At 41.3% G+C, this 26,611-nt stretch overlaps 1 protein-coding gene across 3 annotated transcripts; it reads right to left on the bottom strand.

The window, feature by feature from the left end:
• Window positions 1-27: 27 nt before the first annotated feature.
• LOC133967876 (uncharacterized) lies at window positions 28-24,453 on the bottom strand. 3 transcript variants are annotated; one of them, XM_062403565.1, is made up of 9 exons: window positions 24,201-24,453; window positions 22,945-23,106; window positions 19,886-20,083; window positions 19,199-19,357; window positions 14,212-14,292; window positions 13,980-14,127; window positions 6,328-6,792; window positions 3,276-4,753; window positions 28-2,213 (listed from the first exon to the last, which is right to left on the bottom strand). In XM_062403565.1, exons 1-9 carry the CDS (start codon window positions 24,423-24,425, stop codon window positions 2,166-2,168), a joined length of 2,964 nt encoding a protein of 987 aa, XP_062259549.1. In that variant the 5' UTR covers window positions 24,426-24,453; the 3' UTR covers window positions 28-2,165. The 3 variants fall into 3 exon arrangements, with proteins under 3 accessions (XP_062259549.1, XP_062259550.1, XP_062259551.1); XM_062403566.1 differs by having other exon boundaries at window positions 13,986-14,127; XM_062403567.1 differs by having other exon boundaries at window positions 24,228-24,453.
• Between the last annotated feature and the right edge of the window lie 2,158 nt (window positions 24,454-26,611).

The following is a 26,611-nucleotide window of genomic DNA, read 5'->3' as shown; positions in this document are numbered from 1 at the left end:
CAAATCAAAAAAGACAAAAACCCGAAGTTGACCACAATATGGCATTACAGTTTTATTTCAACATAGAACATCACATTTGGACAGCAACACATACATCACAAATGTATTATCATCACATATTTCTTCATTGATCTAAATATATTTTATCTCAACCATGGTTTGTAAAATGCATACATCTGTATCACAGAACACAAACACAGACCCAAACACGGTGCAAAAAAAGCGCTACAAGAAAAACTCTGTTTCTAGTGCTACATGTGTCTATGCTTAATCATACAATTTTAGTAAGCACAGGGATACCAGTTATCAGTCAAAAATGTGTGTAAGCTTAAGGGAGTGGTAAGCTTGGAAATGTTCTCTGACATACAAAGCTGGTCTTACGACTGCATATTTAACCTGTTCATTTATTTGATACTGAGAATGACAAATTTGTCCACAATAAATAAAATTGAATGGCTTATGGATCTCTAAGGAAAACAACACTGAAAACTGTCGTGTTATAATTTTGTCATATAGGTATATTTGTTTTGTTCCTTGAAAAATAATGAGTAGCTCATAATCAAACAACCCCTGGCATGAGAACTGAGCACAGCAGTAATTGGTCCTGAGGAATAATAACACTATTACACTGAGCTTTCATATACACTTTTTGATGACTTCACACGTATTGAAATTAAAGAATGTTTGCTTTTAAAGGGTTCACAGTGTTGTTATGTCGTCATAACAAATTAGTAATGAGGTAGGTGTGAGCTGAAAAAGACTGATGCACTATCTAGTCATTATGGAAACTCTAACATTAACCCACTAACATTCTCTCATTAATTCACATTCTTAATTTTACATAGGTTTGGTACCAGCAAAACCAGCTACTCTCACCATCAGAACCATACCTAGAAATCAAGCAGATTTACAGAAGCTCTGTCTGAGAGCTGGGTTGATGCAAGTCCCTATAGTGCAAAACACAAAGACAATTAATCAGGAATTAACAACTGATAAACATAAAAAAAAGTATTGAAAGTAATGGAACAGCTCCAAAACCCAAGTGATAAGCAAAAACAGTTGGAAATCGTTTTGTTCAATGTTTCATCAGAGCATTCCAGGTAAAATTATTTTTAGAGTTCCAACTGCAAAAAGAGTATACTATTACATGTTAAAAAATTTGATGATGATTATATATAGACAGTGTAAAAGATGTGTAACTAATTAATATCCACCATTCTCTGGTAGACAAACTATCACAGAGACATTGACTTTGCTGTTGAAAATCCCAAATTGCAATTGTGTATGAATGGAGATTAATTAATTAAATACCGAACCCTGTCAAGGTACTTTATAAAGACCACATTAAAGTAACTGATCAGTTAAAACACTATGCATATTACTATGGGGATGATATGGATATGCCCTCCCTATACACTGCAACCAAAATCTTGCTAAAGGTTGCATTCAACTTAAAACTAAATCTACTCAAGAGATAATCTCCAAACCACAATAGCAGAGTATATCATTTATATACATATTATGAATGAAACACTAACACCTATTCTGCCACAAAGCTCAAATCATAATAAGGGAGGATATTTTCAGTGTGGACCAATTAGCCGTAAAACTAGTGGGAAAGCAAATACATCTCAAGAGACTCAGAGGACACACATGTGTTGGCAGCTCATATTATGAGTAAATAACTGATAATATCAACCCTATGGTTAATTCACATGCATTATCTGGGGTCAAATAAGAGGGAATCATTTATCTTACAAAGGACCACCTAAAATATTGTTAGATTTTATATAGGTGTTTCCAGCGCTTACTTTTATAAATCACTCTAAATAGACTGAAGCCATGGGCCAATCAGTTTCCCTAAGTAGTAACCATTAAAGTAGTCAACAAATCTGGTGACATCTGCTGGTCCCATTTTTTCCATGACACATGTTACAAATCTCTCATCTTTCACTTTGGACTTAAATATTTTCTGGGAAACCTCCAAACATAAACATATCTGAAACTTGAATTATAGACATAGATGAGAATGACAATGATCTCTAGCGCGTCTCCATTTAATCATCACCTCCTCCTGCCATCTCCCTTGTGTTGTGTGTTGCCATTGTTGACATGGGAACCCTGATAACATTGTAACCCCAACACGAGTACTGGTCGCGGAGAGATCACTTCAGGTCAATGTCCTCAGTATGTGACTGAGCCTTCTCCTTGGCCTAAAACACACATGAAAGACAAAGAGGTATCAGTATGATGTATTTTTTATGTTTTTGAAAAGAAATTTAAGTACCAAACCAAAGTTTTGGATAAAATAAATCTTTGACCTATTGATATCGATATGCAACATTAGGGTATCACATAAATTATTACTTTGAGAGACATAAATGTTTGCACCATATTTCATTGCAATGCTTACAATAATTGTTAAGATATTTAACCATCAAAACTTTGTGTTAGGTGTTAGATGATTGGTCTGGAGATCCAAGACATTACGAATCGTCCTCAAGTGATAATATCAGTTGAGACCAATTTAGTGGACCAACTCACTGTATAAATACTCTTGGCATCCAAGCCAATATGATTTCATCATCAGCACATCATCACTACGCATGCGTTGGCGTTTTGTGTACCATTGAGAAGCACTGTCTTGACTCTGTATCGAATCAACATTTATCATATGTACACCTATTTTTCGTACTCAACCAGCTAATATCATAGCTTACATACGCAATCCCTGTTGCACGGTGTCAGATCTCAAACGACCACATCCCAGGATCTTGATTTTCAGACAGTTTGCAGCTGCTATCTGATTTGGCTTCTGCCACTAGCACTATGTCCGGCTAGCTATTTTCTTCTTTGTCCTTGACCAGGTAAGATCTCGGAATATAAACACAATATTTTTAACAAGACGTCAGATCTCACCAATCAGATGTCAGGATCTTGAGTTACATCCTACGTTACCTGCTCCGGCCGCTCTTGTTAGCATAGCCTCCACTCAACATCACTTCTGCCCAGTATCGCCTGCTTAATGCGACAATCACACTCAGACTACCTTATATTTCTATACTTGATTATTAAGCTAAATTTGAAAAGTACCAAAGCGCTTCCAGATCCAATGGGCTACAGCTACTAAATTAAGCTGATCCAAGCAGATCTCACTACAACAGGACCCTACAAAAAAGGTTTATTCTTGGATATTAATAACCAAGTGGACCCATAAGGATCTGTACTCAGATGATGTGCATATGTGAGTTGCATGTGAGTGGTTTTCAACTTACCTTGAGTGAGGGCCGAGGAGGCCTAACTGGTCTTACTGATCGCACTGGTTCTACTATTGGGTTTGCCGACCTTTTCTCCAGGGGCTCCAGATCATCAGCAACATCAGGACAACCAATGTAACCTCCTGCTCCAAACACTGCACCCAGGTCACTTTCCAAAATGTTGTTTCTGATGGGAGCATTGACTACAGCCAGGTCCTGGTTGGTCGACATGTTATTGGTGTCAGCAGTCTTGGTGTTACTGGTGTTAGTAGTGCAGATATTGGTGCTACCGAATTTCAATCCCAGAAAGTCTTCTTTTGCAACAATACTGTCAAAGCTGTTATTAGTGGGAGTAACACTTGACTCTGGCTCCACAGTACAGTTGTTGTTCGCTTCAGGGATAACTGCTTTACTTAATAAATCCAACATCTCCTGGTTGTAATTGCTACCTGAGTCTAGCAATTCCTGATTTTCATTGCCACCAAGTTGCAGGAGTTCCTGGTTGTTGTGTCTTCCAGAAAGAAGCACTTCCTGATTTACTTTACTACCACAGTCCAGTAGTTCTTGATTGCCATGGCTGTCTAAATCCGGCACTTCCTGATTCTCAGTATGAGAGAAATCCAGTAATTCTCGATTGCCATGGCTACAAAGTTCCAGGGTTTCTTGGTTGCCACATTCAAAATGTTCAAATAAGTCTTCATGGTTTGTACTGCAATAGGATTCTACCACCTCCTGATTGTCGTGACCACAAAGTAGTTCCAGGTTTTCATTGCTTACTGTCTCGCTGTTGTCAACGCTAGAATGTTCCAACACTTCTTGGTTTCCGTTGTTACACAAATCAAACAGATCTTGGTTATTGTAGCTATAATGATCAAGCACTTCCTGGTTTTCATGGGTGTGAGGATCCAGTACCTCAATTTTATAATTAGAGGGATCTACTTGCTTTCTCTTTTCGTAGGCGCAGAGGTCCATTGCCTCAGGATTATCATAGCCACAAAGTTCCAGTACTTCCTGATTCTCTTCCTCAGGACTCAGCTTAAAACCATAAGGATCACATTCCTGAACCATCAATCCATAAGGATCAAACATCACTTGGTCTGGTTGAGAAGAAGGGCCCTCTGGATCAAAGTCACGATCATTTTCACTGGGTTCTGGGCTTATTTCAGCTTCATCAGGGTCTAACAGGGTTTGATTAGAATGTTCTGGACTTAGTTTAAACCCATATGGGTCAAAGGAAGACTGACTTGTTTGTTCATAGCTCAACTCAAAACTTATTTCTTTATTTTCATCTGAGTTGGGCTGAATGAAGAGGTTCTGGGAGTCTAGTGAGTGTTGGGGAGATACAGGGTTCCAGATTTCATCTTTGTTGTTGCTAGAACATCTGCCCCCCTGACTGGAGGTACCATCACAGGACAAAGATTGTTCTTTGTCTTCCATCCAATCTGGTTCCAACAGGACTTGGTCAGGTGCCCTCTGAGGCGAAACAGAAAAAAAATCTGTGAAAAGACAACAATCAGGGGATCAAAGCTAGAAATATAATCGTATTTGTTTGGTGTATTGGCGGGTGGCAACAAACATCAATCAGCACCACCTTCTATATTTCTTCTTCTTCTTTGCTCAGTCCACCAGCAGGTGGCCATTGTCTTACTTTTTTTCTTTGTTCAGTTTTGTGACACACCTTTTATTCTCAAATGCTTATCAACCTGAAACACTCAAAGGGGACATATTTTTTTTTTTTTTTAGAATTATTTTTGGCATTTTTATGCTTTTATTGATAGTGCAGAGAGAGACAGAGTTGAAATGGGGCAGAGAGGGGAGTGACATGCAGAAACGACCGCGGGCTGGAATCGAACCCGGGTCCGCTGCTGGCCTAGGCCCATGGGGGGGGACGCCCTACCAACTGAGCTAAGGGCGCCCCCCAAAGGGGACATATTATGAAAATTCCATGAAACGATACGCTAGAGTCCGTCGAATGGGATTAAGACCGAAATAAACATCATAGTCACACCATGCCCATGTACGGAGTCTCGCTACATGACCTTGGACGCTAACTAGGCCGTTGGATCCCGGCTAGCATCAGCTGGCGAGCTAGCGCTAGTGTTAGCTCGCTGCTGCTACCCATCAGACATTTAAGTGGCCGCATAAACAAGGGACCCCCGGGGCACCTAAACTACAGAAGTTTAAACATTATTCTCCCATTGTTTCAGACATTTGATAAAGTGAGCTGGTTTTCAGTTTAGAGTCGAATGTTGGTTATTTGGCTTTTGTCCAGATCTTGGGCACAATCTTGCTACTTTCCAGTTTCCCACATTTGGCTAAGTATGACCTGGGATGTCCGCTAAAATGTCTATGCAGTTGAAAGGAAGGTCAAACTTTAAATTGGTGCTTCAAGATGGAAAAAAATAAAAGATGGACTGTGGTATTCCCCTTTGGCCGCAAAGTATCATAACACCCAGAATGCACCAGGCTTGTTGCCTTCCAAAACAACTCCTAGGCCTCTCCTATTGGACAGGTGAAATGGTAAATGGATTGCATTTGTTTGTAGCTTTTCTAATCAAAGTGCTTAACAGTTAAGTTCACATTCACCCATTAACACAAACATTTACACAGCACCTCTATATACCAGAACTCAATGTGATCATCCATTTTTTCACAGGCCCCAACCCACCCCCCTCTCGCTTTTCCTGTCTTTTTCACCCACCAGTCCTCTCTTCCACGTTTGTCTTTGCTCACCCCAGCTGGTCGAGGCAGATGACAGCCATACTTAATCTGATTCTGCTAGAGTTTTTTCCCTGTTTAAAATATGTTTTCCTCTCCAGAGTTGCCCATTTACATCTGGCTTTTGTCGGCTTTGGGAATGGATTCAATCAGCTTTCATTCCCAGGTCAAGTGCCTGCAGTAGACACAAGATTTTTCTCTCCACAGTTGCCAAAGTGCTTGCTCAATGTGGGAACTGTTGTGTTTCTCAAAGATATTGTCCATAGTAATTTTGAATTGAAAGCATGAAAGATGAGTTGCAGCATTCATCAACAAGAGCTGGAAAAATAATTGGGATTTGATTATGAATTACCTTGTTCCACTTCTGCTGGTGCCTCATCTGTAGCTTTTCCATCTAAAGATACCATACTGTGTTCCTCAATGGCAGAAGGAGGGGAGATAGCACCAAAGTCAAGCTCATACCCATTAGGGTCTGATTCTACAGAATACTGACCCTGGGACCTCCAGCCTTTGACAGGCTCAGGCCCCAGCTCCTCTGAAGAGCTCTGAATGGGTTTAAATCCACGAGATTCATTGATTACATCAATGGTTTCCAGGTCTTCTCGGCTGTAGCTTATTTCTATGTCACTGTCTTCATCCGGGAATTCAGATTCAAAGCACTGAGTTCCTGTTGAGGCTTTGTTTTCTCCACAGGACAGACTGTTTTCTGCGTCATCTCCAGCATTTCCAGTCTCCTCAGTACCAAAGTCTGAAGTTGGAAACAAAATATCCGCTGCAAACGGGTCACTGCCTTTGAAAGGGTCTGAAGCAAATCCATCTGTCAAAGACATAATTGAACATGAATTTAGTGACTAGGTAACTTATTATCATCCATTGTGATTTTTCATTCATATTGAAAACAGAAAAAAATCAAGCAAATTGACATATTGGAACAACAAATCTATTGATGGAATTGGAATTGTAGTGGGGAAGAGGTAGAAAGTACCATTCACTAACAAGGATCCCATCCGATAACAATGTGATGAAAGGTATGAAATGTAAGGAAAGGTAAGGAAATTGTAATGGTATACAAACCATTAATGAGAAGGGCTGATGGAGGGAGTGAAAAGAGGTTGTGGGCCTGCGACTAGGAATGCGGGAAGGAGGGCAAAGGGATGAGGATAAGGATGAGTGGAGCATGAATAGATGTGGGTAGGGATGAGGGACCGAGGCTGAAGGAATGAGGGTATAGGGATGGGGAAAGGAGGATGAAGGGATGAGGACAGGGATGAGGCGATGATGATGAGTAGATGTGGGTAGCTATGGGGAAAGGAGGGTGAATGTGAGTAGGGCATTATTCCTTTGTTTCTTGTAGTTTTCACATTCATTATTCTGTTTTCTTTTCTCTTTCTCTAGGCAAGGGAAAGGGTAGGTCAAAGAATCTGAGACAAACAGAGTGTGATGGGCTGACATGATATATATGGGCTTCTCAGGGGATTAGAAGTGTGGTTGAGGCATGGCCTAGCTCCCAAACTCAAGTTAACTTGATTTCACTAGCAAGGTCCACCCCTAACAATTTATGATTTAAAGGTTTGAATGGAAATTGACATTGGCAAAAAAACTGAAGCCAGACTCAACAAACACAACCCAACACACAATATGCCATTACTATTGCCTTTATCGAGCTGCTGAGCAATGCAGCAAAGTTATAGTAACCTTACTCCTCCTACTTTATGTCTTTACCCACAACTTGTATCTTAGATCCCATTCCTACAAAGTTACTTAAAGAAATTCTTCCCCTCATAAATAGTACTTTACTGAAAGCAATCAATCTATCATTATCATCAGAATATGTACCACAATCTTTTAAGCTAGCTATAAGTAAAGCCTTCTCAAAGAAATCACTCTGGACCCGGATGTTTTAGCCAACTTCAGACCAATATCCTTCTCCCCTTCCTGTCTAAAATCCTTGAGAAAGTTGTAGCTAATCAGCGGTGTGTATTTCAGTATTATCTGTATTATCTCAGCACGGAGACAGCCTTGGCAAAAGTCACAAATCACCTGAACACAGCCTCCGTCCTAGGGTTTGTCTCTGTCCTTGTCCTGTTAGTGTGAGCCAGAGGTTTCAGCTTTCAAGCTCCTCTACTGTGAAACAATCTCCCAGTTTAAGTTTGGGAGCAGACACCCTCTCTATGTTTAAGAGTAGGCTTAAAACCTTAATTTATGATTATTTTCCTCCCCAGTTAATAGGGTTTTTTTATTAGTTTTTCTTTACTCTTTGAAGGTTAAGGACATATGATGTAACACCTTATTAAGCCTTATGAGACATATTGTGTTTTGTGAATTTGGGCTTTACAAATAAAATTGTATTGAATGATGTGTAAGCATCCTAGAATGGGACCCCAAGTGTACTTCAGTAAATTAACTTGATTACATGCCACTGCTGACTGAAATAAATTATAATCCAGACAGTTAATTTATGCTGGATTTAAGATGGCACATACATAATAAAAACGTGTTCATAGTTACCAGCAACAACATAGTTAGTATGATAATTCAAACCTTGCCTAGTCATATACCTTATCTCCATTTATTACATGTTCAGGGTAAAACCCTTTATTCAAGTTTCAAAGAAAATAATGTCTTACTATTCTCCAGATGTGTCAGTTTTAGGGAACACTTCTTCACTGAAAAGGTCATCTACAAATAAAGCAAGAGACACATTGGCAATTCACCAAATATAACTGAAAGGACATATGGTAAGATTAACAGAAAAGTGGAATTACAGGATACATTTGGGACTAGTGCTGATCTGTTGAAACTTTGAAATAAAATAGTGGAAATGCAAGACAAACTGTGTCAAATATGATATCACTGTATTTTTAGCAGAATTTATATAGAGCAGTAGTGTGGTATTGAAAAGTCCACTTGACTTCCTTGTTGACAGGGTCTTAGAATTACATAAAACTCTTTTGGTTGAATAATCAGAACAAAGGATATCGTTGTGGATATCATTAGGAAAAAACAAGAGAAACTTCACAGGTAGGGTTAGGTGATGTCAACTTAATATGCATTTGTTGATGAATGCAGGGAAACATCCCAATTGACGATAACATGGGGGGCATTGTTTTGACAGATTTTCTTACTTGCTCACTGACAACAACAGAGACATGGATGCACAGATATACATGCACTGACTCAGCTGATGCCTCTGACCTGCTGCTGTTTGTTTGATGAATGGTTGCCACAATATCAACACTGATGATGTTCATAACAGCAACAAATCCACTGCATTATTCAGGCGGGGGTTGGTGCAGCTGGGTGCAGTAGATAGATAGATGGATAGATAGATGGATACTTTATTAATCCCGAGGGAAATTCAGATCATCCAGTAGCTTGTACACTTAACACATCACTGACATATACACATAAATCACATAAATCACATATATCACATACGGAGAGCATATATACAGATACAGGTATGGAATGCAATGATGTGATTGTGTCAGTGTCCAGTATTTAAAGTGATTTTGTGCTGGAGTGGTTAATACAACAAAATATAAACTGTATATATATTATAAAAACAGCAGAAATATATATATATATATATATATATATAAATATATAGGAATATCAATCAATCAATCAATCAATCAAATTTTACCTGAATAGCCCATATTCACAAGTTACAATTCTTCTCATGGGCTATAACTGGGTGTGACACCCTCTGTCCTTAATCCTCAACAAGAGTAAGGAAAAACTATGAAAAAACCCTTTAACAGGTAAAAATACGTAGAAACCTCAGAGAGAGCCACATGTGAGGGATCCCTCTCCCAGGATGGACAGAAGTGCAATAGGTGCCACGGATATTGTAATTTCATGCCGGGAAGATCTCTCCCCCCCACTCTCCCTCTGTGTGGCGTTATGAAGCCGAATGGCTCTGGGGACAAAGGACCTCCTCAGCCTTTCCGATGTGCATGACAATGACATGAGTCTGCCACTGAAAACGCTCCTCTGACCAATGAGAGTTTTGTGAAGTGGGTGGTGCTCATTGTCCAAGATGGACCGCAACCTACTCAGGGACCTGCTCTCAGCCACTGATGTGAGGCAGTCCAGTTCAGAGCCAACGACAGCTCCGGGCTTCCTCACCAGCCTATCCAGTCGCCCTGCATCCCTCTTCTTTATGCTGCCTCCCCAGCAAACAACAGCATAGAAAAGGACGCTGGCGACAACAGACTGGTAGAACATGAGCAGGAGTTTGTTGCAGATGTTGAACGACCTCAACCTCCTCAGGAAGTAGAGCCGGCTCTGACCCTTCTTGTAGATTGCGTCCACATTTGCTGACCAGTCCAGTTTATTGTCCATATGGACTCCTAAATATTTGAAGGTGTTGACCACCTCCACACTGACCCCCTCGATGGAGACGGGGAGCAGAGGAGGCTGAGACCTCCTAAAGTCCTCCACCATCTCCTTGGTCTTAGTGGTGTTTAGCTGCAGGTTGTTGAGTGTACACCACTGCACAAAGTTATCCACCTGGCTTCTGTACTCCCCCTCCTGGCCATCTCTGATAAATCCCACAATAGCAGAGTCGTCAGAGAACTTCTGGATGTGGCATGACTCCGAGTTGTAGTTGAAGTCAGATGTGTACAGGGTGAACAGTACTGGTGAGAGCACAGTCCCCTGTGGAGCGCCGGTGCTGCACAACACAGTCTCAGAGACCTACTCTTTCAGCCTGACGAACTGTGGTCTCTCTGTCAGGTAGTCAGTGATCCAGGAAACTAGGTGGACGTTCACACCCATCTGCAAGAGCTTGTCACTCAGTCGAAGGGGCTGGATGGTGTTGAAAGCACTGGAGAAATCAAAGAACATGATTCTCACAGCACATTTCCCCTTGTCTAGATAGGAGTGTGCCCTGTGCATGAGGTAGATGATGGCATCCTCCACTCCCACCTTCTCCTGGTAGGCAAACTGCAGCGGGTCGAGTGCATGGCGAACCTGGGGTCTGAGGATGTGAAGAAGCAGTCGTTCCATAGTCTTTGAGATGTGTGATGTCAATGCGACTGGCCGGAAGTCATTCAGCACACTGGGGTGTGGCTTCTTTGGAACAGGGATGAGGCAGGATGTTTTCCACAGTGCAGGGACCTTCCCCAGTTGGAGGCTCAGATTGAAAGTTGGACAGACCCCATCAGGGCCGGCTGCTTTCCTAGGGCGCAGTCTCCTCAGTTCTCCTGTGACCTGCTCCACAGTGATGGTAGGGGGGAGGGGGAGCTCTGGGTGATTGCCTGAGGGAGGGGTGCAGCTGTGTGGAAGGGCAGTGAGTTGGAAGCAGGAGGGAGTGGGGCCCCACTGGCTGTAGTCCGAGCAGGGGGGAGAGGGGGATCTCGGGGACATGAGGGTGAGGGGGTTGAGGCATGCAGTGAGCGGGTAACAGCAGCTGATGGGGCAGGTAACGATTAATTCCGCTTCGTCGATCGCATGATTATATTTACAGCACTTTGACATTGCTACAGTTCTTACCACCACCAACTCTCTTGACATCATTCTTTTTGTGTGGCTATGCTTTTTCACCAACACCTATTTGTGTTGGCTCAAAGGGAACCTCCTCCTCCTAGCAGAGAGCTGCCAGGAGGAGAATTGTCACATATAAAGACAGGAGACAGGACAGAGACAGAGAGCTGAGCAATGCTCGCGGAGGTTATGTTCTTGGCAATTTATGTTGATTTGGGCAGGGCAGATGGCAGAAGAGTAGAACAAGAGTAGACACATGAACCCTTAGGAATTATGCTCCAGACGGATTCACATAGCAACTTTTTGTTGAGATTGTAATGGACAATGAACTAAAACCAATGTGCACAGAATATGAGTGGATTGACGACATTAAATTTATTGAAATCATTCTGGTTTTGGTTAGGCTTTGGACAAAGCTGAAGGCTAGCTGAAACCTAAAGGGAATGGACCAACATTCAGATAATTTAGATCAACTGAAATATTGAGATATTTTATGATTGAGAGTCAGGAAGTTGGAGAAACATTATAAGTATTAGAAAATCAGAGGTATGTGGGGCATCCCTTAACCAAAAATTATAATAACCCCAATTTTCCCATCCCCTCGCAGCCCCCATCCCCTACAAGAGAGAATGCTGAATGCGCAGACAGAGAATTTGTGTGTACAGATGAACGTCCAATAGTTATGCTGCTAAGTAAATCACTTTATCATTCAATTTATATCCAAAAGTTGAATGGGTTACCCCAATTGCATTGGAAAGGACAGCAGGAAAAAGCTCCATGCCTCGTTATCCCTCTCTCCACCACACAAACGCATTGACCTTCTGTCACAGTCTGATGGAATATCAGCAGCACCAGGCGATATCCTGCCCACATCAGTGGTCATTAAAACATCCACAGCACAAACTTGATATATATGACTTTCATTGTGTAGATTGTGGCATCACAAGGGGGCATGTGGGGAGGAATCCTTCATTACCATACAGGATCAACTACCATATCACAAAATGGCAGTTGCTGCACACAATACATGTCCCAGAATACCTCAACAGCCAGACAGATGTGGATGCTTAAGCCACCTAATTAAAGCAGGACTGAGAGACTGGAGAGAAAAGGGAACGAAGAGAGCAGTGGTGTGGAGAGCACACGGATCAAAGAAGCAGGGCGATGGAATAAGAGGCAACATACCTTTAGCACTAAACCCTTTCATGCTACGTGAGGACATACTTAGCAGAGGAAAGGGCTTTTTTTTAAATTGAGTTTAAGAAATATTTCTCACCAAAAAAGATTTAAGTTGGATGTGGGACTCTTTGAATTTAATAGAAGAAATGACCTGCTTGTTAATGCAGCAGATCCACTGGTCTTCAACCTACCGATGTTCACTCACAGCACACCGATCCTCCGCTCCTCCACTCCCTTCACTGGTTACCAGTGGCTGCCCGCATCCGTTTCAAGACACTAGAGCTTGCATACTGTGCTGTGAACGTATCAGGTCCAGTGTAAAGGACATGGTTAAACCTTACACCCCAGCCCATTCACTCCACTCCTAGCACTGCGAGCTAGCCACTCAACAAAATAAAGACAGCTTGCTGTCCTGGCTCCTAAATGGTGGAACGAGCTCCCCAATGACATCAAGAGAGACAGTCTATGCATCTTCTGCCGCAGACTAAAAAAACACCCTGGGTTTGAATGTAATTATTGTAAGTTACTTTGGATAATAGCGTTAGCTAAATGAAATGGAATGTTAACTGTCTGACTGTGGAATAAAGCAACCACTTCCTTCAAACATTTGTTTTTGCCAGTTTTCCTGCACTGCCACACCCAACTGGCTTTTGTGACCTCTCATGACCTTACAGCATTCATACAATAAGCATACAATTCTCTACTGCAGAGGTGGGTTCACCCCCACCTCCAACCAACAGCCAGTTGATTATCTGGAGAAACCCTGTTAAGGAATACCCCCACTAGGTTTGCTGGGAGTCTATCCATGCATTGTTGGGTTAAATTGTTGATTTATTACTGCTCTCTGACACTAGAGTTGTCGCTGTGGACTTACTGGGCCTTTAGTGATGGTTCTTCATATTCCTGTATGTTGTAGTTGTACAGCAAAGGCTGGGTTCTACTATGATTTATGTTGTTCTGATATTGAGAATGGATTATCCAAATATAGGTGTAATTCAGAAGGCTGTAGAAAATAAATAATCCGGTTCGGGATTTCAAATATCAATGAGCCAATAATCAGCAAGATGGGGCATATACAGTTGGACCTTAATGTCTTAAATTTTAAGAGGGTTGAACTGAATCTAATTGTGGGAACTGTTGGGTTTCTTGATAATTTTGAAGGTCTTGACCTTACTTTTTAAGGTCAAGACCTTAAAAGGAACTTGATATAATATATGTTTTGATTTGGATCAATACAAATGGAATTGAAAGGATTCACAGATGTCTGCTGTCATTTGGGGGACCCCTACCAAAAGACACATGTAGACTGCATTCGACTCTGAGTCTGATACATACACTCACTCTGACAGATGGCAAAGGGGTTATCTTTATAGAAGTCCATTTGGTTTGGGTTAATTGTGCACTCTTCCTTCTCTCTCTCTGTTGCCCCTTCACTGTTGATCTCAACCTCCTCTGGATCATCATCTATGTCAGATCTGTCCATCTGTGGAACAAGAAAACACAGCATTAGCTTTATGTATAAGCCATGTATAGCATGATGAGAGAAGTTCAGGGAAAATTAAGCTACCTTTGGAGAACTGGTCCCACTATCATCTGCTTCTTCTCTGGTATCTGCTAGATTATTGCAGAAAGACGAGCTGCTGGCTCTCTGTTATAGTCACCCATACATTCACAAACAGAGTCAATAAGAGGGATGGAACTTATATACTTTGGATGACGTTCATTATAAAAAAAGACAACACAACTTGATCAAATTATAAAAGTTGTTCTACCTGTCTTGTATTAAAAGTGTCAGCTCAATAGATTTTCCTGGTTTAGGCTGTACTCCTGCTATTAAAGCCAAGTGTACACCACAGGACTTCACAAATGGACTGCATTTTCATAGCATTTTTCTAGTCTTAGCGCTTTACACTACATGTCACATTCACCTATTCTCACACACATTTATACAGCACTACTTTAGAATTTTAATAATGTCCAGGCTTGTGGTGAAGACTTACTGGTTCGGGCGTATGTAATAGGTTGAAAATGACATGCATTTAGTTTTGAGTTTAACAGAGACCCCCCCTATTTTTAAAAGGCAACTGAATCATTTTAACAGTTTGTCATGACAATTATACTCCACGTCAGTACGTGGCGCTGTGGTGCAGCGGTGGATCTAAGGAGCGTCTGTATGAAGGGCTCAGCCTCAGGTAGTGCGCACTTCTTATTAAATTTGAGTTCGTTCTGAGCAAGATGTGTAGCTAGTCTCCCTTCTTAAATTCCACAGGTAAGTACCCAGTTTTCACAACTAGTTTAGTGCCAGTCAAGTGTGAATGTTATTTTGGTTGTTAGATGAGTGCTGATTAAAGTGTGGTTATAGTAAAAAAATGTATAATTTAGTGACTCGTCGTCCTGACGGGCTTGGCCGGCTGGTGCACATACTTTTTCAATGTCACCTTACAGAAGTAAGGTGGCATTGTTCTGAAATGTGTTCAACTTATTTGTAGCCAGCTCTTGGTGTATGTTTACCAGTGAAATGTTATATGTTCACAAGCTTTACTTTATCGGCCACAGCCGGTTCGCGCCATTTTGTGAGAGGCCGCTGAGGAGTTGGAGCGCGCGGAGTGTAAAATGGCGATATGGGTGATGGAAGAAAGTGTTAAAAACAGGAATAAGTTTATGTTACGTGTGTATGAGAGATATTCAGGGTGTGCGTGTCCATGTGTGAATCAGAGTAGCGTGTGTATGAGTCAGTGTAGTAATTTATGTCCAGTGAATGTTTTTAAGTCTTGTTAATTATTATTTATTTATCTGTCATTTCATGTTTGTATTTATTTTTGAATATAATGTTAACAGAATTGAGATGAATGATGTGTGAAGATTTATAAGTTGTGATATAATATATTCAATTTGAGTTTGTTCTGAGCAAGACGTCTAACTAGTCTCCCTTCTTAAATTCCACAGATTTATGTATCTATTGGTTACACAGTGCTCCCTAGCCTGTGTAACCCTTGCTGCTGGTCCAGATTCCCCTAGATCTGGTGCCGGTAACATGTACCTAAATTATACTCAAATCCCTCCTCAAACAGGGTATGTAATAATAGAAAAGGACAGAATAATTCACTTTGTACAAATGATGGTCTAACCGGTTACCCATCTTTTCCATCTTTTAAAATGAAGTAAAAGTAATCCTTTCAATTTAAAAAATGTAATAATAAATTTCACAAAACCCCATGAATCTCCGGCCAGAAAGGATTCAAAGACCAGAATATGTAAGAAAGTGTTTTCCTCGAGGCATCCACACTGTCACCAGCATGAAGAGGAATTGGTGTTAGGGAGAGCGGGGTAATTAGAGACATCGGGTAATGTGGGACACCCCTGTATCTAGGCACATTACTGGTCATTTGACCATAATGTTTTCAAGACCCTCCCATCCCCCCCTTGCCATGAAGGAGAAGTTGGTGCTGATGCAGTGGTAAGTATATTTTTTCACAAAAATGTGTTTTTTGCATGTAAATTTAATTTTCTTGCTTTGAACTTAATCGACTGTTGTGTCAAAAGACATTGATTCAGGTAGAAAAACTTATATCATATATGTTGAAGAACTTCCAACATAAAACCATGTGATCGATGCTAGCTGAAGATTAGCCTGAATTGCTAAGAGATGTTGTTTTTCTAAAATGGTGGCTGTGGGGTAAAGTGGGACAAATGCTGTGGGGTAAAGTGAGACAGTGTCTCACTTCACCCCACCATGAAGCACAAGTTAAGTTTAGTCTTAAACATATTTTAGTGTAATATTACATGATATATGTTTTATTTTTAATGTCATAAACATTGTAGAAAAGCCATCATGCCAAGAAACTACACCAGGTAGACAACCTAGGGCCAAACACCCCGTGCAGAGATGGAGAGTGCAGCCACCGAGGTCAGGCAAGGAAAGATGTCCTTAAGAAAAGTTGGAAGGGATAGAAATATTGATAAGACAACCCTCAAAAGATTCATAAAGAAAAAAGAGAAATGGAAAGTAAAATCAGTTGCCTGGGATGCAGTAGCTGAGTCAAAGAGAATATTCACAAATGAGATTGAGGAGAAGCTTGCCAAACACTTGAAAAAACTAGCTGACCAGTTCCATGGCCTTGCTCCAATTAAGTGCTGTGAACTGGCATTTGAATACGCAGAGAAAAACATATATATCCCTGTCAATTGGACAGAGAAACAATGTGCATGTAAACTAGGGTGTGCAAGAGATCACATGTCATTTAGCTGAATCTTTTATCCAAAGCGACTTACATTTTTAGAACACTCAGCATTTATGAGGGGCCATTTAGGGGTTCAGTATCTTGCCAAGGACACTTAGGCATGCAGATGGGATAGAGTGTGATTCGAACCGGCAACCTTCTTGTTGCAGAGCACCCGCTCTATCCCCTAGGCCACGCTCTCCCCACATGAATCATAATAATCGTAAATGTGCTTAATTGACAAATCCCCATGATTCTGTTACTAGTCTGATTTTAGTTTTGGAATGTGTGGTTGTGAATCCAGCTGTCAGGATTTAAACTATTACAACATGTGTTGTTATGGTAGTTTTAAAGTGGAAAAATTAAGTAGATCACTTTACCCCCTTGATTTCTCTGGTCTGTCTCACTTTACCCCAGCTTAGAGACACAAGACCACTTTCTAAAAACCAATCATATTTTCACTTCCCTTTGTCCTGAAGACATTCTGATCATTTTCATTGCTAGGGGACATTCTGAATTAATGGGAAATGTGTACATTTTACTGATATATCATTTTTAGCTCGTTTAGAGGGGACCAAATAAAAAAAATCTCACATTACCCCTCTCTCAAATATGTCTCTTTTGAGTTAGAGCGATAAAAAACCTAATGAGCTTCTTCCAGCAAAACTCGCACCATAAAGTTGAACAACACACAATCGCCCGCTCCTGGTATTTCATGAGGGCCTGATACGATGATGATTAAAAAAAAGTAACGTGACATTCAATCACGTTCATCGTTACGTTCACGTTAATAATATGAAAACTGATTTGTTAAGTTCAGCGTTCGCGAAACATATGCACAACACTGTACTGTACAGCCACTGCAGAGGGGCTGAAGAGCTGCGTTCGGCTCCAGAGCCGCGGGTTGCCAACCCCTGTGCGGCACCAAAATTGTATGGTTTATTGGACGTTTTAGTGTCTCCTGTGGCAGCGGTGCCCATCCGTTTTAGCTGTCCTCTGGAAACACTTCCGTTGTGTTGTCGCCCTCTATTTGCTGCACGTTCGTCTATTTGCAGTGCGTGTGTCTATTTGCAGCGCGTTTCTGTAATGTGTTGTGTTGTGTTCTGAAATTGATTAAGATGTTTTCTTACTTTGCTTGTGTTTTGTCAACTTGCATGTGTTTTGTCAACTTTCATGTGTTTTCTTAAGTTGCTGTTCGTTGAGCTCTCAGGGCCACCGTACGTTAGGTCTTGAAAAACCTATCTTTCTAACCTTGCGTCCCATCATTTAGGCACAAAATCTGGATCAAACGCACACCATCTCAAAACTTTTACTGCTCAACGAACCCCCCCAATACTTTGTATCATTCCGTAGAGAACCCGTCTGGTCATGGGGCCTTATTTGATTTAAGATGTGCTTTAGCTGAAATTATTTCTTTCTCTGTTATTTTAGCTACGAGGTGATCACTTTGTTCTCTAGTCAATTTAGGCAGATGAATCCTCTTGAAGAAATCTTCCATTTTCCCCTCATCGATATGAGGTTAGTAGTATAATCTTTGATAGTATACTTAAATCGTTTTGTTATTTCTTTAATTTATAATGTAGGTAGTTAGTAATAGTTTTTTTTAATCTTATTAATTGAAATATTTACTTGTTGTTTTTTCAACCTATAAGCCAATAGTTTACTGGCTTTCCTCCCACTTCATCAATAATATTGAGCCTAGCTCTCTTAGGTGAGCACTATATCCAATTATTTTACTTTGAAGCTCATTATTACATGCATCCAATCGACAACCTAATTTCCTCTCATAAAAAAATATATATCTCCCCTCTGTGTCCTTCTTTCCAAATATGGGTTTAAAACTTCTGGAAATTAATGTTGCCACCCCCTCCTATGCACAAAGTTAGTGGTTCTGCATGAGGCATATTAAAAATAAATGGTCTAAATCAAAGCACTATTTTAGTTGCTTCTGTCTAATGATTGAAGATCCAAAATACTGGATCCTACATTTCCCATAATGCAAATCAAATCAGTCATTTGTTAGACATTAATTGTCTGAAGGACACATTTTTTCAAACATCACACAAACTGAGATGACTCAGCTGCAGCTGTCTGGAATTAAATTATTCTCTGAGTGTCAAAAGGTCAGCGGTGCAGTCTTTCCCAAATTGTATTTCATTGAAAACTGCTGCCCATAGATGCACTCAAAGAATTTGTGTGTGAATGGCAATAAACTGTACTGTAAAGCACTAGTGGTACGCAAGACCAGAAAAGCACTATATAAATTAAGTCAATTTAACTTTTTTTTACTCAGAAGTGCTTCAGGTAACACTCAGCATTATTACTCTTATTTACCATTATCAGGTCAGCATAGGCAGGTAGTGATTGGCTCCTTCCCCATGGCCTCAGAGGTAGCACATCATCTTCAGTGGTGTCTGCTGGAGATGCAGACTCCTCCAGCTGGCTTTCTGGTGTGACTGCACCTCCTGACAAGGAACACAGTATGTGCTCCTCCTACAGAAAAAGGGAGAGCAAGGAGTCTTAGGGAGCCAATAATGGCTTTAGACTTTTTTAATTTGTTAATAAATATTCTAAGTGCAGACAATTTTGTAGTTCTTGGACTTATTCAGCTCTCAACTAAAATATAATGTAGTTAGTATTATGTGACTATCCAAAATTAAGCTAGATGTAAAAGCAACAGATCAACACCAAGACTGGTTTGAGTATTGAGTCTTTCTTTCGCTTCAAGTTCAGTTCAACTTATAGACAATACCAGATAGGTGAAATATAGCAGCACCTGAACCTGCTCTCAAACAGCTTAAGTGTCCTCTGATTATCCCCCTAAGCTAACCAAGTTCCGACGAGAGAGGTCTTATAACAGATAAGCATGTTAATTAAGCTCTTCTTCTGATTGTTAGTGGCATAAAAGTGTGAAAATTGAGTTTACCCTTTAGGTCGAGGGTATCTATAAACACAGACATAAACACACATGTAAGAAATAATTTGTGTGTGTGTGGTGATACAAGATGCACGTAATGGTACCTGCAGGATCTCTTCATAAGACTGTCTGATGGAGTCTTGCAGAGGAGTGTTCCTCTCTCCAGCCTCCTCCGTCTTCCTTTTGGCTTGTTTCACCTCCTCTCTGAGTCTCCGCAGCCTCCACCTTGCTCTGGCAAGTTCCCTCTCATACTCCTCCACTTGGCTCTCCTTCTGTACCTCATCTGCCTGCAGAGATAGGATCTGGCAAGAATGGATTATCATTTTAGTAATTATCAATAACCATGGCCTGTACATATTATACAAGGGCTGCTGCTGCTGCCAACCTGCTAACACTTGCCACAGCCAACAGTTTTTCTGACATTTTTCTTATTCTCTTTGAATTCTCACCTAACTGATCACAAAACATATCGAGCCACTGTGATTTATCCCCTGTCAATTTTCTCAGTGTCATCACATGACTAAGAAGTCTGGCTATTTGAAACAAGGTACTAACACTGCCTGCTTTTTTTTAAATAACACAACACTATCAGATGGAATCTGTCAAATAGAATTGTTGAATTTTTTTGATATAGTTCACAATCTAGATGTTTTAACATCAAAATGATAGAGAATCTTTTTGGGGTTATATCTTAATAATAACAAAAACATTAAAACCATGATTATCCCATTAACTTTGACTTTTTAACATTAACTCCCCATTTGTTCCTATCTTACAACATAAGAGACTGATAATAATGTTTGTTTAAGCATTTTTATACCGGCTCTATTAGAAAGTATTAATCATTCATCATCAGTTTACTGCACCATCAATGATAATGGCTGTTGTCACTCTGTTCATATGAATAGTGATTGGAAAATGTATCTTTAGCATTATATAAAACATGTTTAGTTTTGAAGATTATCAGAAGGCAGGATTTTGAATATACCTGTACCTGTTAAACAAGTTCACACAGTGATGATTTATTTACAGAATCGTATACGGTGACCACTGTGACCATTACCTCTGTCCACTGAAATCAAATCAGTCAATGTGTGGACTGGAATAAGGGAAATAACTGGGCTAAAGGCGAGAGACCAACAGCCAGGAGGCAGCCTGGAGAGGGCAAATTAGTTTGAATTGTTCTTCAATAGGTTCAGTGCACTGACCAAGTCTGTCCCCCGACCACACTGCCAGACTCCCACACACCCTCACTGCACCCAATGCTTCTGCCCTTCCCAACTGATCACAAGTTAAATAATGTCCTCATGGCGGTATTGAAAAATAACATTGAAGAGATTTTTTAAGGCCACTGTAACCCTGCCCTCTGACCTTTTACCACCAGAATTTTATTAATTAATCAATAAATGGAGCTGAACATGTGTGCTAAATTTGAAATAATTCCGTTGAGGTATTCCTTATATATCACATTTCCAAGGCAAAACGTGTGTTTTGAGAGGTCACAATGACTTTGACCTTTGCCCACCTAATTCTAATCTGGTCATCCATAAGTACAGGTAAACTGTGCCAGATGTAATTTAATTGAACTATGACCTTCAGTCACCAAAATCCAATCAGTTTATCTTTAGACCCCAAGTTTATGTTTCTACCAAATTTGAAGACATTCCTTCCAGCTAATCTTAAAGGGCCCATATTGTGTAAAATATATTTTCTGGGCTTTTACTATCCATAATTATTTGAAGGGGTCAGTAGGGACCCCCAAAGTAGGAAAAAAGTCACTCCGCAGACTTTTTCACTCAGTCCATTCTAAGAAATATGGTTGCGAAACGTCTCGTTTTGTACTTCATCCCCCGTATGAGTCACTCGGACTCTCACTCGTCTCTCAGCCCAACCCAGCCGGTACCAGTCCAGCCTCCAAATCCACCAACCCCGCTCCCCATCATCTCCGTCACCACCACCCCTCCTCCCCTCGACACACCGAACGCGTCATGAAGCAGACATGCTGCTGAGCTAGCTGGTGGTTATCTACCATAGTCTAAAGGCCAATTTATTCTTCTCCGTTTTGACGGACACGGACAGATAGGACCGCCTTCTTTGCTGTGGAACAAAGAAGGCATGGCGAAGAGCCTACGGATAGCCATTGGCAGTGATTGGTCCGCTAACGACAGTATTTCGGGAACGACATCATTTCCGGACCTCAAACTTCCTGTTTCATTCCTATATCACAATAAACCAAAACACAACTATGATTCTACGATTAATGTGACAAGTGTGTTAAGCCAGCGGAGTTGTCCGGCTGACGGTGGCTGGTTAGAGGCCTGACGGCATGTGTGTACGATCACATACGGTTATAACGAACTTTCATAATGGCGCTAGCGTCCCAGGCAAATACTTGGTAGTAGTTAGTATCGGGAGTCCCTGCTGACTGTGTGTGTGGAAGCTGGGGGGAAGCTAGCTGCCTCCGTGTAGCTTCAAGCTGTCGAATTAGCAAAGCAGCTTGGAAACAAGCCTGGGGAACAGCTGCGCTAAGAAACAACAACATAAGCATTTTGACCCGCTGGGTGTCACTTTATTTTATTGAGTTGCCATCGTACACTGTGTGTGTGAAAAGCCGGGAGCAGGTAAATAATGAACGTGGACTTCTTCTGAGAACTCATGAGGTAGGCTTCTCTAAGCTCGTCTTCCGTTGCGCCACCTACTGTGTGACCTCGAGTATTTGATCTTCACCCACCTAAATCTAATCAGTCCATATATATACGTTCATTGATTTTAAGATATAACGTTCAATATAACTTTTGTGAGGCCACCATGACCTTGACCTTTGAAAATCTAAAGTTGTCTCAGTTAATACTTAAATCTAAATGAATTTGTGACCCAAATTCGAAGAAATTCTGTCAAAGTGTCCTTGAGATATTGTGTTCAAGAGAATGGTACATACGGACGGACAAACAGAAAAGGCAAGGCCTCTGGCCACAGGCAGAGACTGGCACTAAGCAGGGGCGTAACACAAGATTCTGGGCCTTTTACATAAGCACACTCTGTGGGCCCCCTTCCTCTCTTGATTCATAATTAAGAGGAGACAAAAGAGCTGTTCGAAAACTATAACTATTCATGCAGTGTGCAATGAGAGAGATTGAGCTGTATAGTCACACTTATATATTACCTGTTGACTCTCTTCATAGCAGAGCTGCCTGGTTGCCTTTATTTGTTGTACCAGTTTCTCTTTTTGGTCATCTAATTTGACCAATGTCTCCTGTAGCTCCTTGCGGTCCGACTGCTGCTCCTGAAGCTCCAAGTTCTCCACTGCCACTGCATTATTCAGTTCCTACACACACACACACACACACACACACACACACACACACACAAACACACACACACACACACACACACACACACACACACACACACACACACACACACACACACACACACACACACACACACACAATAAATGAATCTCTTCTAGGAATGATAAATGATAGGTGTAAAGGTCGCTGTAGAGGTGAACTAACAAACTAATATCAGCCAATCAACTCTCCCTGGATTCAAAAAGCAGCAGAAGAGCTGCCACAGAGGAGGAAAGGCACAAGGTGAGACACACATGAGAGAAACTCAGGAAGGGAAGAGAGACATGGCAAAGACTCAAAGACTGAGAAGAGAGCTGAGCTGCCAAGAAGCCAGCAGAAACTGCTGGCTAATTTATGTTTTGTATGTTGCTCCTTGTTTAATAAAAGGCTGAAGAGGGAATGGTTTGTCTCTGGCTGTTGTTATTAGACTCCGGTGGCAACGTCTTTTGCCAAAGTGGCCTAACAGCAGAGGCACAGGTGAAAAACGAGAATTAAATATTCTTTCACTACATTTCTGTGATGCTGTAGCTCACCAAGTTTGACTGAATAAATGTTACAGAACAGAGTACAGAGAAACCACCAATTTTATAATTAAAAAGATGTTGTTTACCAAGGATCTGATGAAAACATTCACATTGATTTCATATGTCTCTGTCACTTTCTGTGTCTGTGCGTCCAGAAATCAAATTTGTTTAGAAAGACTGGAAGCAGGGACAGCATCTACTGTAATAATGAAAACATTAAAATTACTTTATTATTTTATTATTTGGCAATTAACTTAATCAAATAACAACAAATGAGTCACAGGGGGCCTTCAGGGACCCATAGGGCTTGAACATTGCCCTGTGGCTATTGCACATGTGCATTTACAGACTATTCCAAGAGAATAATGACATCACATGACAGCATCATTGGAAATCCAGTGATGTAGGTGTCCCACACTTGAAACACTGCGCACACACACACACAAATATGATGTCTATCCACAGTCTTAACAAAATGGGACACCAACACAAAACATATTCAGACAAATGCACAACATTAACCATGGCATGCACACAACACACACCAGGGGGAGATCCTGCGGTCTTCTTACTCTGATGTCGGCCACCTTGGCGAGGACTCTCTCATCCGTTTCAACGACATCGTTATCCACGGGAGATGACCAACAAAGAAGACAAGAGTGTTTGAGGAGGGAGGACAGGGAGCAGTCATTCTTCCAGTCTGCCTTTCCTCCATCATGTCCTCCTTCCCAGGATCCCATCGTTATTTCCTGCTGCTCTGCCGGCTCCATAGCTGCTCTCGTTAGCTGTCTCTACACTGCAGTGGAGGCGGAGCTGACTCTATGAACGGGCTCGCGCGTGTGTCTATGCGTACGTTGGTATTGGGGGAGGTTGAGTCAGTTAGATTGAAAGCAAGACAGTAGCAGAACGCCCTTTAGTCTCCTCCCATCATATCTGTCCTCTTCCATCCTTTCCCCCCTCCTGCCATAATGCTGCGTCTCTACTCCTCACACATCTATCACCTTCTTCCCCCCTCCCCCATTAACATCACCGGCCACTGCAGTATAAACCATTCGCACACGCACACACGCGCCCACACACAGACACACGCACGCACAAGCGCGCGCACACACACGCACAAACACACACACAAACACTGCAAGCTATGATGGGGCCATTCATAGAACTCCCAGGGAGCACAGCTGCAGTCTGCATAGGTAAACATTACAACTATAAACACTCAATCAATATAATTCATAATTACATAGAAAATATATAACCGGATATTTTAGTTCCACAGTACTACAATATACTGTTACGTTTCTTGTATATACAGTCTATGGTGCAGAGTGAAGACGTTGTGTTTATCTTTCCTGCATTTATCTATTATGAAATGTTATAGTAAAGGTTTTTCCGAAAATGAAAGTTAATTTTCTTTATATGCGTGGCTTATATGTCATGTTTTACCCTACTATTATAGCTATTATTTTTCATGTATAGCATGCAGATTATTTCAGAGGTCTGGTAAGCAATCACACAATCTTCAGACCCAGGTTCTGAACTTATCAAAATAAAAGCTTTTGAGCAATTTATTTTGAAAATCAATTGTGATACAATTATTCATTATTGTAAATATATTTTTAATTTATGTGCGCCGCAGGATATGCGCCACAGGATATGTGGGCTGCAGGATGTGCGCAGCAGGAGATGTGCGCAGCAGGAGATGTGGTCTGCAGGAGATGTGAGCACATCTGCGCTGCTGGAGATCTGTCCCGCAGGAGATGTGCGCAGCAGGATGTGCGCACATCTGCGCAGCAGGAGATGTGCTCCGCAGGAGATGTGAATCGCAGGAGATGTGCGCTGCAGGAGATGTGCACAGCAGGAGATGTGCGCTGCAGGAGATGTGAGCCGCAGGAGATGTGTACCGCAGGATTTGCGCACATTTTCGCTGCTGGAGATGTGCGCTGCAGGACATGTGCGAAGCAGGAGATGTGCGCTGGCAGAGCAGATGTGTGCGCACAGTTTTTTTATTAATTTGATTTAATTATATATATATTTTTTTGTAAATATATTTTTAATTTATGTGCGCCACAGGATGTGCACAGTTTTTTTATTAATTTTTATTTATGTGCGCCACAGGAGATGTGGGCCTGCTGCAGGAGTTGATGGATCATGAGCGCGACAGATCAGATGACTTCACGACCAGTGTGTGTCGATCGCACGACTGGACAAGAGACGCTCTGGCGCACTTACCCCCTTTTTTCCTTATTTTTTTTTTGCCGCTGCCAAAGACATCGTCCCTTTTTTCTCATCAGTCGTCCTCCTCTCTGCAGATGGATCCCTTCCACACTTTGTTCGGAGTCAAGGGTCTCTCCCTGCTCGGAGACGAGTAGGTAAAGCCGTTGAATCCAGTGCCGAGAGTCGGCCTGTAGCCTGACCTCCTGAGCTAGCACAGCTCCCCGACATCACACACACACACACACACACACGCACACACACACACACACACACACACACACACACACACACACACACACATACACACACACACACAGGGCCGGCCCTGGCAATGTTGGCGCCCTAGGCGAGATTTCAAATTGGCGCCCCGTAACATACACACGCAAACTGTCCCGTTCAGTTCTTTTTTTAAAATCCATTCAGACAAGTGTTAGGAATCCGAAGCTATTTGTCAAGACATAGCACACCTACACTTTTCGTGCATGTTTTATTAAAACTATTTCAGATAATTGAATGTCTACTGATACATGTTGAAATTGTTTAATTCTTTGCTTTGGGTTTTTAAGCTTTATTAGGATTAAGGTGTAAACAGAGACAGTATCTCTGTTTGAGAGGGAAATTCTCTTCTTAGCTGAAGAAACTTAAGTCCAGGAAAGACAGGAGACCACACGCCACAGCAAAGCGAAGATAGAGACCCTTCATTTCTGGAGGACACCAGAAAAGACCTGCTTTCTTTTCA

This window comes from Platichthys flesus, chromosome 14 (assembly GCF_949316205.1).
Source record: "Platichthys flesus chromosome 14, fPlaFle2.1, whole genome shotgun sequence".
In the NCBI taxonomy this organism is placed as follows: Eukaryota; Metazoa; Chordata; class Actinopteri; order Pleuronectiformes; family Pleuronectidae; genus Platichthys; species Platichthys flesus.
Note: the sequence above shows the minus strand (reverse complement) of the source record. Positions and strands in the feature narration are given on the sequence as shown.